This window comes from Priapulus caudatus, unplaced genomic scaffold, assembly GCF_000485595.1.
Source record: "Priapulus caudatus unplaced genomic scaffold, Priapulus_caudatus-5.0.1 Scaffold868, whole genome shotgun sequence".
Lineage (NCBI taxonomy): Eukaryota > Metazoa > Priapulida > Priapulimorpha > Priapulimorphida > Priapulidae > Priapulus > Priapulus caudatus.
In genome coordinates this window covers 110,459-124,543 of record NW_014577929.1, presented here as the reverse complement: position 1 = coordinate 124,543, position 14,085 = coordinate 110,459, and the positions used below count along the sequence as shown (strand labels likewise).

The 14,085-nt window shown below is 42.6% G+C and overlaps 2 protein-coding genes across 4 annotated transcripts; one reads left to right on the top strand and one right to left on the bottom strand.

Moving 5' to 3' along the window:
- Positions 1 to 621: 621 nt before the first annotated feature.
- On the top strand, positions 622 to 6,757 carry LOC106814077. 3 transcript variants are annotated; one of them, XM_014818351.1, is made up of 8 exons: positions 622 to 787; positions 1,998 to 2,403; positions 2,967 to 3,133; positions 3,629 to 3,698; positions 4,269 to 4,441; positions 4,917 to 5,148; positions 5,391 to 5,531; positions 5,966 to 6,757. In XM_014818351.1, exons 1-8 carry the CDS (start codon positions 764 to 766, stop codon positions 6,040 to 6,042), a joined length of 1,290 nt encoding a protein of 429 aa, XP_014673837.1. In that variant the 5' UTR covers positions 622 to 763; the 3' UTR covers positions 6,043 to 6,757. The 3 variants fall into 3 exon arrangements, with proteins under 3 accessions (XP_014673837.1, XP_014673838.1, XP_014673839.1); XM_014818352.1 differs by having other exon boundaries at positions 623 to 745; XM_014818353.1 differs by having other exon boundaries at positions 626 to 728.
- A 320-nt stretch (positions 6,758 to 7,077) lies between these two features.
- LOC106814076 (stromelysin-3-like) lies at positions 7,078 to 14,085 on the bottom strand. Its single transcript, XM_014818349.1, has 8 exons — positions 13,945 to 14,085; positions 13,304 to 13,380; positions 12,167 to 12,399; positions 11,630 to 11,714; positions 9,209 to 9,353; positions 8,608 to 8,729; positions 8,230 to 8,321; positions 7,078 to 7,343 (listed from the first exon to the last, which is right to left on the bottom strand). The coding sequence occupies exons 1-8, from the start codon at positions 14,083 to 14,085 to the stop codon at positions 7,078 to 7,080; spliced, it is 1,161 nt and encodes a 386-aa protein (XP_014673835.1).

Here is a 14,085-nt window from a genome sequence, read left to right as displayed (position 1 = left end):
GAGAACGCCCTAGCCGGTGTAGCGTGCAAAACTCCTACTTACCCAAATCCTGTCATTTCTTGCCCTCTCTGTCCTTCTCTCAGCTTCAGTTGTTTTTCTATCGTCTCTACACAACTCTCTCTCTCTCTATCTCTCTCTCTCTCTCTCTCTCGTCTCTCCTCTCTCTCTCTTCTCTCTCTCTCACACAGCTATGATATTTTAGGTAGGTTCTTCCACTCCGTAGTGCAGGCCTGTATATCGGTTGCCTCGCGCGGTGCGCAATAATCAGCCTAGAAGAGATATAATGTTTATGTTATTTATGTTCTCATTACTTGGCGGTGTCCACTGACGCGTTGGATGTACAATGACAAGGTTGTCTTACAAGGTACCATGTAGTACCTATGTGTACAAGGTGTCATGGACAAGGTGAATTATATTGCACAAATTTATGACAATTTAAACTTGCGAGAGCAGGTGACTTCTAGCAGAGATTTACACGAAAATTCTAGTCAGGTAGAATCCTATAAAGAAGAAATAGGAGAAAACCTCTTACACAGTTATTGGTCTCACGCTGCATACTTGCGGCCTCTCTACGCCTCTGCACTTTGAGCTCGTTAGATGCGCTGAGCTACCATTCTATGCGTGCCACGTAGAAATACTCTTCATTCATTAGTTCTTCTCTGTCAGTAGCTGATCAGTTTACTAGTGTCACGTTCGATTTATTAACAGAAGGACCAGCGAATGATGGGGTCAGTGCTTTAAAGTGGTAAGGTTGAAGTTATCCATGCAGTCGCGTTTTGTTGAGTCCGTAAGTGATAAGTATATCGGTACGTATTAGATACAATAATGTAACCCAAATCCACAAGGGATACGGGGTTTGGGTTTACATATAAAATTGGTATCTAACCTGGTTCGTTCAACACTGTCCCTAGTATTCATCATTATAAGTCTATGAATCCCCGCCTCCAGGTACGTATCGCCTATCGAGTGGTAATCCCTGGCGCTACGGTTCGATATATATCGCGAACGCCTACCCTGCGTAACTATCTGATATGGTTAGGTTAGATAGGCGTAGGGGACTCCCTAGAGTCGTTAGTGGAGTAGGCGAGGTACGGTCTGGGCATAGTTAAAACGATATCTGACTGTGGCTTATATCATATGCCCGTGCAAGCCAGTGAGAAGCCCTACTCCCCCTAACCCGTAACCCACTCGTTTATGAGAAATCACCGAAATTAAAAACTGCCGGGCATTTAGGAAATTCGAGGCTCTCGTGTGGCCCCGGTCAGCCGTCGGTATTTATCTAAGTGTCGATTGCACGAGTTCGTTCGCTCAGGGTGATCCGAAAGGCTAGCGACCCGGAGAGAAGTTGGGCTAGGTTGCGAATAATCCAGCTCTAACGACAAATGTTGCTGACATTTTCTGAACAAATGGGAGAATACTTTGCAGATCACGTAGCTACACTGTTTACTGATGAAATCACCTGAAAATTGAAAAACTGCGCGGGCATTTAGGAATCGAGAAGGACCGTTCTCCGGCTGCCCGCACTAGCCCACTTCGTATTGATAGTATCCCAGGGTACGTTCCGGTATACCGGACCGTACCCAGGGTACGTTCCGGCAGTACCCTGGGGGACATAGACCCTCTCAGCGTCACGCGTATATGTGACGTGTGTGTAAACATTCAGTGTCAATGTCGCGTAACCACTGCCACAGGTTTACTTGTACTTTCCTGTTCACGTTGGACTGCCACGTTTTAGGTACTCATCTACTACACTACTAGGTTGTGTATAGTACGGTAGATACAAATATGTAGCTTAATAGAGTAGCGCTCACCCACTGTGTTGGAATACATATTTGCATCAAACTGCGAGCGGGTGAGGCTGCAGTGCTATATGATAAATTCACTTACTGTGCTTCGTGTGATTTGGAGTGAATAATAATAGATCTATTATTATTATTATTAGAATGTATTATTATACACTCCTGATATTATATGTATTAAACGAATACTTCTTAAAGGTACGTCGTCAGGATCGACCGTGTTCCGTGGAATACCTGAGACTCCTCCTCTTCGCGCTCTTACTCATGAGCCAGAAGGCAGCATCGTCCGCGGACGCCGCGAAGCCGCCACAGAACGTTCTTGTGTTTGGCGGCAACGGTCTGATGGGAAGCGCCACCGTCACTGCGCTGCGGCGATATGCGCCGGACGCCAATATCTTCATCGTCAATCGCGGGAACTGGTACTGGGACACGTCCGAGATCGTTAAACCGTACGTGACGCACGTACGCTGCGACAGACAATCGCTGGTCGATTGCGCCGCTATGCGGAAACACGAGAACGTCTTGTTCGACTTGGTGGTCGACTTCAGCGGCTACCGTCCGTCGTTTATTCGTAGCGCCACACAGTTGTTGAAGGGACGCGTTGGTGAGTGAGAGTACTTCATACGTGTAGGGGGTCTTAACTTGAGACTACATACATAATATAGCGTTTGTAGTTTTCAAGCTGTGAGAAACTCACACAGTTGATGTAGGGGGTCTTAACCTGAGACTACATACAGTATTTATAGTTTTCAAGCTGTGAGAAACTCACAAAGTTAATGTAGGGGGTCTTAACCTGAGACTACATATAGTATTTATAGTTTTCAAGCTGTGAGAAACTCACAAAGTTAATGTAGGGGGTCTTAAATTTTAACCTCAGACTACATACAGTATTTATAGTTTTCAAGCTGTGAGAAACTCACACAGTTGACGTAGGGGTCTTAACCTGAGACTACATATAGTGTCATAGATCATATATATATATTTATGTGGAATATATTCTTATATTATCATAGATGAGTGATGTGGATGGTTTAATTGCACTGTGATCAATGACTTTTCTCTGCTCTGCTCCAGTCACTCATAGACGTACCTACTACATGGTTACTGCTGCTACCCTGCTAATACAGTCGGTCCTTATCGAAATCGTACGTCGATTACATTTAACAGGTCTTTATGTCTACATGAGCACGGACTCGGTGTACGAGGTGTCCATAGATAAAACACACGACGGACTCAGCGTGGAAACGGATGCAATACGACCGGAGGCGGCAGAAGAACGGCGCAGATTGAATGAGGCAGATAGCTACGGTCATGAGAAATTCCAAGGTGAAGAGGTAAGCCCTGCAATACCTGATTAGTGTAACATATACCTTGGAAGAGTCATGGGAAATAGTTTTCAATACCTGATCAAAGTGGTACCGATAATTTGGAAGAGTCCTGGGGAGATAGTTTTCAATGGGCCAAATTGTGCCAAAGTGGCCAGTTGTGCCAGTGTTGTTTGATTGTGACTATTGTAACACAAAGGTGAAACTACCTGTACTTTTTATATAACTGCATGATATAAACTATATTCTAGCAATTTACTAGGCAACCATGGTTCAATAACATCAATCGTGTACCTCAAATTGTGCTAATATATAATTGTAATAAAATAGGAGGTCACCTGCAGTAAAAAGTCTGTAACAAAGCATCGATTGTGTTTGCAACAGTTGCTGGTGGTCTGCACAGCCAAGGCCACCATCATACCTCACACAGAACAAACACAATGTTTAAGCTCATATTTACAGAACATTTTTAGAAACACTTGTCCATTGTTGTTTTTTTCGCAGGAACTGGCAGCACAGGTGAATAAGTACGGTGGATTCCCTTACGTTGTCCTGCGACTGCCAGACGTCATAGGTGAGTTTTTCTCATCAATTGTTAATCGTTCAGGGCACGAATAAATTGTGTTAGGCTGGTAGAAATGTATTCGAAAATAGTGTGATATTAACAGAAAACTAATGTCGTATCCACTTTAGATAAAATTAGGAGATAGATATGCAGATAATGTGGATGAAAATTCTGAGATGAGGCGAACACTTAATTAACAGTGATGTATGCTTGCACATTAGCTGCTATACTAATATCAGGATATCTATCCTGATATAATATCTATATAATATATCTATATACTATATAATCTATAAATATACCAAATATACTATAAATATCTATATAATATATCTATATACTATATAATATACTATATAATATATATATACTATAATAATAATCTATATACTATATAATATATATATCTGTATTATCTATCTATTATATTATCTTAATAATATCTATATTATGACACTTCTACTAATATGCCATCAACTATAATACTAGTTAATATAAACTATATTTATAAACTACTTATCATCACAGTTCTACTTTATGCATCGAGATTATCCGCGTGTATTTTTCCGCCACGGTCAGGTCCGAGGGACAACACAGGTCGCTTCTGGCCCTATCAGATGTGGATCAAGTATCAGCAGTTCCTGGAGACCCCCATCACACTGCCGTCGGATATCGCCGGTCAGCCGATGAGTCTAGTGTTCTCCGAGGATGTCGCACGTGCAGTCATCGACTCGTGGCAGGCGGGGAAGAAGGTAGAGAACGGGTCGAGCGTGACGCGAGTGCGGGGAACGATCGGGGTGGCGTGGTCGGCCTTGAACTTATCGTGGCTGCATCGTCGTCCTTGTAGCAATGCGTGGGGAAGCAGTGAAGTTGTGATCGAAAATGTTTTGGGTGAATGTGTATCTTGCATTTCTGATTGAAAATGTTTTGGGTGAATGTATATCTTGTGTTTCTGATTGAAAATGTTTTGGGTGAATGTGTATCTTGCGTTTCTGATTGAAAATGTTTTGGGTGAATCTATATCTTGTGTTTCTGATTGAAAACGTTTTCGGTGAATGTGCAACTTAGTGTTTCTGAGTGAAAATGTTTTGGGTGAATGTGTATCTTGTGTTTCTGATTGAAAATGTTTTGGGTGAATGTATATCTTGCGTGATCCTCTGCTCATTACCTTCCTTGACGCCGTGTTCATGCGTGTGTTCATGCGTGTGTTCTGGTGTTCTCTCTTAGGTTCACAACCAGGCGATCAACCTCGGTTTTGACGAGGACACGTCGCTCATGAATTTCCTGCAGCGAATTCAGCGCCATCTAGGAGTGAAAGATGGCGACGCTTCGTACGAGCTCGTTCCTTCCTGCGTTCATTTGTTTCCGTCCGTCACAAGGGGCCCCGTTGACATCAGCAAGGCAAAGAATCTGATTGGCTGGCAGCCAACATCGTTAGACGATGCAATCAGTAAAACCGGTGAGCTTGTTTTATGACGTGCATCGTTCAGTGACAGGGTTTTGCTTATTCCTCAAGATTGTCGTGATCTGGAATACCAATAATTGAAGGATTTATATAGTGCTTGGGTATTTCTTATAGCTTAAGATTGTCTTGACCTGGAAGTCGAAAAAATTGAAGCAGATAGTTCTTAAGGATTACTATTATGACTGCGCTCTCTATCCATCATCTCGTTTCATCGACTGCTTATTGTTTTCCTGAAGTGCAATTCTACAACGCAGCGGAGACGAGGTTTGCAAGCGAGCGGGACGACGTATTCGAAGATCTTTCGCGCTGGGTGATACGCGACAAGGGGCGGAGGAAACGAGCGATGGCCACCTTCGTGCAACTCTTCGAAGAGCCGCGTAAGTGTGCGAGCTAGCTTCGGGGCATTACGTACGGAGTCGCTCTCGGACGGAGAGCGAGCCTCCGGGTAGTCAGTAGAGGGTTCGTAGTCCGTTCTCGTACGGACAGTTACGACAAGGGATTTTCACCGCCGCGGCGATACAGATATGGGACCTGTCGTTAAGTTTAATGTACGTTGAGGTTTTATGCTCGTCGAATCGTTAGGAGAGAGGGTTGTGCTTCTCAGGGAATGCATATTCGTTGTGTCTTCTAGTGGTGAACTTGCTATGCTCTTGGCTCTTCCTTCGTTTCACCCAGGCAAGAGACGATGGCAGTCATAGCTGACTCGTCTGTTTAATTGAGATGAACTGAAAAGCTCTTGTTTTTACTGTCTCTAATCGGCATCATCGTTAACTGTGTTACTGGATATGCTCAATTATTTCATTCTCACCAGAAACAGGCAAGCGTGACTCTGAACCAGCCGATGGAAGCAGCGGTGGGACAAAAAGACAGAAGACTGAGGAGCTGTAATGCACACACGTGGCGCCATCTATGTTCGCTAACGGAATAAAATGCACTATGGGGGATGGATGAAGAGAAATGCACGAGGGATGAGAATGGTAGAGTTCCAAGATGAAATTTTTATACTCATAGAATTGTATTTTTACTCATAACGCCAAAGGAGATTATATAATGCACGTTTTTACACACATTGTATTTGCAGAGAATCACTGTCTAAGATGGCCTAATAATCCTCATTGAAAAGCTTTGTAAGGCAGTATAAAGATTATCTATAGTCAAATTCTTCTGCTGCTCACCAATGTTATACATGACAATCATTACAGTTTTGGGGGTCGGTTGTGCCGTGTAGTGTGAACATTTTCTATATCAGTAACAGAGTTACTAAATGGTTATTCAGCTTTTGTATCCAGTATATTTTATAACAGCAATCGTAAATGATTATAATTTGTGGGCAGTGCGATTACATGAATTCCATGTATAAGCCCTAAGGGTAACACGTTGATGAAAATGTTGTTTTGTGTCAAATCTGACGGACTGCAGACCAGTACGTTACTTTGGCGTGGCTCTGGTGACTAGTTAAGGGTTTTGGCACAATACAGCAAACTTGCCTTAGACGATTTATGTTTTTTCAGCAAGACCTATGTTAATCATATCTCAGTTGGAAATTTTTTATACGAGAGAGCATTTATTAAATAAATCTATGGTATACAAGATGAAAAAAAGATTGAATATATACTTTTAATAATAATTTTCTAATTGATTTCATTATCAGTAGTATCAGTAGTATTATATTCTCCGATAAAGCATAGATAACAACAGCTTACCTTGAATTAACAATATATTCATTTATTCATGATAATAAATGTAACTGGTCGTACATAAAGCAATATATTAAAAACAATTAACGAGTTAACCATTATTAAGAAAAAAAGCAAGCAATATTGTAAGCGAAAAAAGCGATATTGATACGCTGCATAAAACACGGTATACAATCCTTTGTATTAAAACCATCACACATCGTTTTAAACTTCACCGCAAGCATCACTAACCACGGTAGAATTTTTTCACGCAGTGCCCCGTGTAGCAATGTATCTTATAGAACGTTGGTCGTTGGTCGACGTCCGTGTTTGATAGGGTGGAGCGGGGTTTGGGCAGGGTTGCACCCGGTGCATTATCATCCGTGGGTTCCAGACTTCGTACGGGGGTGATGCGACGTCGCGGGGATGTAGGAATCCGTGGCGCAGGTCTGCGTGTGGGAACGCTCTCCTTTGGCAACCTGGCGTTTGGTACTTCGACGTCAAAATTGTCGTCTGCGTCATCGATTACGTCATCGTTCACGTCATCGTTTGCGTCATTGTTGTCTGAGTCGTCGTCGTCGTTGTTGTTGTTGTTGTTGTTGTTGTTTGTGTTCTGCTCCCGCCTTGGCGGCGGCCTTCGTCGGCGAGGAGGAAGAGAGGGAGGAGTTCTGCTTGGTGGGAATCTCCGCCTGAAAAATGGCGGCTCCGTGAACGCGTCTGGTCTGTCGTCGTCGTCGTCGCGATTAAAGTTGCGCCTCCTGGTGGGAAATCTCGGTCCGAATACGTTCGGTCGGAATGGCGGGCGAGTTGTTCTTCGGGTCGTCTGCGTCGTGAGGCGAGGCTTGTTGAACACGTAGCCGTCCGTTGTGTCCGTGATGCTGCTGGTTGTCCTGGCAACGGGAGCGGATGTCGTCTGCTCTCTTGGCGGGCACGCGTTTCGAGCTGAGATGTTATGTATATAAGTGTATAGACATCTATTAATATTAATAAGAATCATTAATAATGATAATAATAATAATAATAATATAATTAAGTAGGAGCCTAAAAGTACGGAGTTTTGGATGATCCGTTATTCGAAATTGTGCAAATAGTATACCAGCGAGAGAACTTATAAACATTAACTTTTAATATGCGTTTAACTAATTTGTGTTTTTAAATTCAAAGTAACGCTAAATACAACGCTAAGTATAGCAGCGCTAAATCGAATAGGAGGAGTGCATGTTTACCCTTTCTTATTAGACACACCGCACGGGGAGCCACATTACACTAAATTCGAACCAACATAACTGTTGTCACAAAGTCATTCTCTTTACGCGCTATTGTAACGTCAGACGTTTGTAGCGTCACGCTGTATATATGGATTCACTATGTAAGTACAACATAACATGTAATAGTATACCGTATAACATGTTGATACGCCGCATGTCGTCATCTTGCAGTCCTTCCTTGAACCTTGCTGATCCAGTCAGGAATGCATACATGACACTGTTCCTGAGCGACAGACAACACAGTCAATCATTAATCTCACTTAATTAATTTAACAGTCACACATCATCCAATGCTGTCACCGAGAAATTGGGACGATTTTCATCATCCGGTGAGAACCGTCTCAGAGAAATTGCGAAGATTTTTATTAACTTATAGAAGTGTCGCTTTCTTTGGTTTCTTTGTTCATTGGACCTGTTATTGCGAAACTATGATTTTCCGCATTATCTGTTGGGCGAATGGTAGAGGGCGCTCGTTACCTATTGGGCGAATGGTAGAGGGCGCTCGTTACCTGGTGGAGGAATGGTAGAGACCGAGCGTGTGTCCCAGTTCATGAAGCATAGTGTAGTTCATGACTCGACCGGGAAATCCATTGACGTTCCAATCCTCGTCTCTGTCGAAGTGTATTCGACCCTGCATGTAGCGTTTTCACGAAAAAATAGTTGGCACAGAAAAACGACAGCGACATGAATGTTCGTGATGCCTAGATGCATAAAGCAAGGATTTCAAACAGTCTTCCTGACCCGTTCTCGGTTGTTTCCGACCACTATAACACTTATTAGTTTACGCATTATTATGCTTACGTAACAGCAAGTGGCTACAGTAAGGGTAACATGTCTTAGAACACTCGTGCAGTGGTTACTATACCGTTCTCAATCGTGCAGTTATTCATGAAACAATTCCTTTAAACACTTATTCCTTAACGTTTCGATGATACACTTCGATGTATATTCATGATTTTATTATATTCGATTATATATTTCAGCTAAACACTCAATGCCTCCGTATTCAACGGACAGTCTTTAACGCTACCCTATCTAAGCATAAAGTTACGCGGTCTCTGTTTATTGTATCTGCAGAACGTTTTTTGCGAATTTTAAAACTGCGTATACCCGCAGGTTCCCGCCGGAGACTGGGAAGAAGGCATGCGCGTACGTTCCTCCACTACCATCGAACGGCACCGGGTCGCCATGGTAACGACGGAAAAAGCCGAGGTTGATGTCGGCAGTCTCTTCGTCATCCCTAGCGGCTCTCAGTCTGTGAGACAGAAATTACGTGAGTATTAAATGACAATATTAAATCGGGTGGTAATTGTGAGGTTATCAGGAATGTCCTAATATAGACAGGAGTGTCATAGATTAGACAGGAGTGTCATAGATTAGACAGGAGTGTCATAGATTAGACAGAGGGTCATAGATTAGACAGGGTGTCATAGTAGATTAGCCAGGCAGGTAGATTAGACAAAGTGTCATAGAGTTAGACAGGAGGTAATAGATTATACAGGAGGTCATAGAGTATACAGCGCAGTGTCATAGATTAGACAGGAGTGTCATAGATTAGACAGGAGTGTCATAGATTAGACAGGAGTGTCATAGATTAGACAGGAGTGTCATAGATTAGACAGGAGTGTCATAGATTAGACAGGAGTGTCATAGATTAGACAGGAGTGTCATAGATTAGACAGGAGTGTCATAGATTAGACAGGAGTGTCATAGATTAGACAGGAGTGTCATAGATTAGACAGGAGTGCATAGATTAGGACAGGAGGTCATAGATTAGACAGCGAGTGTCATAGATTAGACCAGGAGGTCATAGATTAGACAGGAGTGTTCATATATTAACAGAAGTATCATAGATTGACAGAGTGTCATAGATTAGACAGGCAGTGTCAATAGATTGACAGGCGAGTGTCATAATAGACAGGAGGGTCATAATTAGACAGGAGTTCATAAATGACAGAAGTATATGCATTGACAGGAGGTCATAATTAGACAGGAGTTCATAGATTATACGAGGCAGGGTCATGAGATTACACAGAGTGTCGCTAGATTAGCAGGAGTGCTCATAGATTAGACAGAGTGTCATAATTAGACAGGAGTTCATAGATTAGACAGGAGATGCATAGGATTAGACAGGAGTTCTAGATTAGCAGGAGTGTTATAGATTAGACAGGCGTGTCATAATTAGCAGGGTGCATAGATTTAGCAGGAGAGTGTCATAGATTAGAAAGCGTGTGTCATAGATTAGACAGGAGTATCATAGATTAGACAGGAGTGTCGTAGATTAGGCAGGAGTGTTATAGATAGGACAGGAGGGTCTAGATTAGACAGGTGTTCATAGATGTAAGACCAGGGGCGTCATAGTAATTAGACAGGAGGATAGATAGACAGGCAGTGTCATAGATTAGACAGGAGTGTCATGAGAGTAGACACGAGTGTCATAGATTAGACATGAGTGAAATAGAGTAGACAGGAGTGTCAGTAGATTAGACAGGAGTGTCATAGATTAGAAGGCTAGTGGCATAGATTAGACAGAGTGTCATGATTAGACAGGGTGTCATGATTAGACAGGAGTGTCATAGAGTAGACAGGAGTGGTATAGATTAACAGCGAGTGTCATAAATATCAGGGTGTGCTCATAGATTAGGACGCGTGTGTCATAGTTAGACAGGAGTAATAGATTAGACAGGAGTGTCATAGATTAGACAGGAGTGTCATAGATTAGACAGGAGTGTTGTAATACAGTCTATATTACGACGCTCCTGAGATTGTTGTATGACTACGAGTGACTGAATCACTTATTGCAGCATGGCACCGACACGGCGTACTACGCTGTTATAGCGTTGCAGATCCTGGTTCGCGCGCCTACTATTCACGAATTCTACACTGAATTTAATGAGAGCAACTTATCGAAAGCCCATAACAGGAACAAAAATCATATAGATAACAGAAGCTAAAATGAGCAATCAATTACGATAATCGATCACTACGATGACTATACTATACCAACACTATATATACTATATTACTATACTAATTATTATGCAATGATAGGGAATAATAGCTGAAGTAACATTGCTATTACGTGTTACCTTAGTACGTCGTTACCGCGACCGCTGTTTGCTGCTGTCTCCCACATCTCTAGCGCTCTGTCCATCATCATCCTGAATATATATATATATACATATATATAGGGCCGTAGCTAGTGGGGGCAAGGGGGCAGTTGCCCCCCTCCCTCCAGAAAAAATTATATACAAGACATGGTCAATGGCGGTCACCTTCCCAGAACACACCACGCAGGTGGCTTTCCCCCAGGCAAAATGTGTACTCTTAATATCTATCTCCTATATGTATCTCCTAATATATATCTCCTAATATGTATCTCCTAATATATATCTCCTAATATGTATCTCCTGATATATAAGATGTTGATTTAACATATTGAGGTAGTTAGACAATAGCTATAGTGCAGTTTATCTTAATTACAATTGTACGACTATATATCAGTGCTTTATGTCGGACAATACTTCATACCTCAGTTCATCGTCTGACCTTCGGTTGTCCCCCGCGAGAACTCTCCACGTGACCTCGCATTTAAACCAGCGATCTCGCAGGTTCACTGTGACAATAAATTATGTTAATTATAGATGAATTAAACATTGGAGGTGTTAGCACCGAAACAAAAGTAGTGCTAGCATTAGTCTTAGCTTTAGCTTTTTCTCGTAGACCGGACCTCTATATTCCGCGTATTAAAAATTTTACGATGTTTCTGCCGACAGTCTATGAGACGGGGTATGAAATATTATAGGGTATGAAAGTTAATGTTAAGACTAGTTTAGTTTCCGAAAACGGGCCCCTTTTCGCAATACGCACGCACGGACACGCGCACACACGCGCCGTCGCTTGTCATCTGCATACTCTTCATTTATTAGCAATTAAAGTAGTATATTAGTTTTATAATATAATTTTGCAGTGTATATTGTATTGTATTGTATTTATATTTATATTTACTTATTTTAATATAGTAGTATAGTATATTAAAGTAGATGGGACCGCGAGTTATCTCTGTACCTATTTCCGCCACGCCGTTAAGCGCTAACTGCGGATTTTGAAACTCGTCTCTCTGAATGTCGGCGACACCACATCGAGGCTCCTTCATCTTCGAGAAGGTGACGTCATCGAGCAGTGATTGCCCGGGTCCGCGTAGTGAAGCAACGCCACTGTTCTGGTTGAAGAGCCTGTCGGAAAGGAAGCCAAGCAACGGATGCATGCCCGCGCAGAGAACATCCTTACAGGAAAGCAAGCTGACAATATAAATAAACGAATAGGTAAATAAATGTATATATTTTTATTTGATTTTCAACACTTGAATTATTTGTTTATGACTCATTTCCTATAGGAACAAGAGAAAGTAGTAGACGAAGAAGAAGAAGAGGACGAGAGAGAGATAGAGAAGAAGGAGAAAAGAAGGGAAGGGGAGGAGAAGGAGCAAAGAAGGGAAGCAGAGGAGAAGAAGCAGACAGGGGGACGGCAGAGATGATAGAGAGGGGAACTGGAGAGAGGAGGATGAAAGGAGGGACAGGAAGAGAAGACGCGGGACAGGAGGGAAGCCAGCGCAAGAGAAGGAAGAAGCAGAGACAAGGGGAGGAAGCAGGACAAGGGAGGAGGAGCAAGAGGACAAGGAGAGAGGAAAGCAGGCAAGGAGGAGAAGCAGGCAAGAGAAGGAGAAGCAGGAGACAAGGAGAAGAGAAGAAGAAGCAGGACAAGGAGGAGAAGCAGGACAAGGAGAGAAGCAGACAAGGAGGAGAAGCAGGACAAGGAGGAGAAGCAGGCGGAGGAGGAGAAGCAGGACAAGGAGGAGAAGCAGGACAAGGAGGAGAAGCAGGACAAGGAGGAGAAGCAGGACAAAGGAGGAGAAGCAGGACAAGGAGGAGAAGCAGGACAAGGAGGAGAAGCAGGACAAGGAGGAGAAGCAGGACAAGGAGGAGAAGCAGGACAAGGAGGAGAAGCAGGACAAGGAGGAGAAGCAGGACAAAGGAGGAGAAGCAGAGCAAGGAATGAATGAGGCATGAGGAGAGGCCGAGAGGAAGAGGCGATGGAAAATAGAGAGGGGAGAGAAGAGGAAGAGGAGAAGAAGAAGGAGGAACATTAGTTGAAGCAAAAGAAAATAAGGTAATAATAATGAAATTTGTACAATACGATACTCACTCGAGCGCATTGGAAAACTCATCCTCAGTAAACACGTTCTGTACTTTGCTGAGATAGCCGTACTGCTGCAGATATTGCTGTAAAACAAGCGTTAGTTCTGCCATGTGCCGCACGGTGGCTCTCGCGATAATTCCTAAATTAATTTCCTCGCCATACCTTGAATCCTAATTTTGGCTATTATACCAATTTAATAAGGTACTAAATATTTTGATATTACGGATTAGATATAAGATTTGTTTTCGTATAATAAGGAAATCAGCGGATTCCAGTCAACAAAATATTGAAAGAGCTGTTTAACGTTTCATGAGTGCATTCTTTATCCATGTACACATATTATCAGGAGTGAATAAAAACAAATTTTATTTTATTCAAGCCTGATATTATAATACGTACATGATTATTATATACATAAGCGGTACATTACGTGCTGAGTAAAATATGTACGCTCAATGTTTAAACAGAGGAAGCAGTTAAATGCGTGCAATCTGATCATGTCAGGAGAGTCCTAATATAGACGCTATAAATATATAGGCTATATTATGACGCCCCTGAACATATCACAATTGTATCTCAGTTTCTCAAGCTGCCAAATCGAATTAGCATTCCAGAAAAAGAAGCCAATGATACATCACGTGACTTACCACGGCGAAGCTGATGCGTTCGTCGGCCTCCGCATCCTGCCGTCTGTCAGATGCCGGCGCGCAGTCGCTCATCGACGTCAGCGTTGCCACGACAACGACAACAATCAGCATGTTGGTTCGCATCCGCATCTGCATCCACAT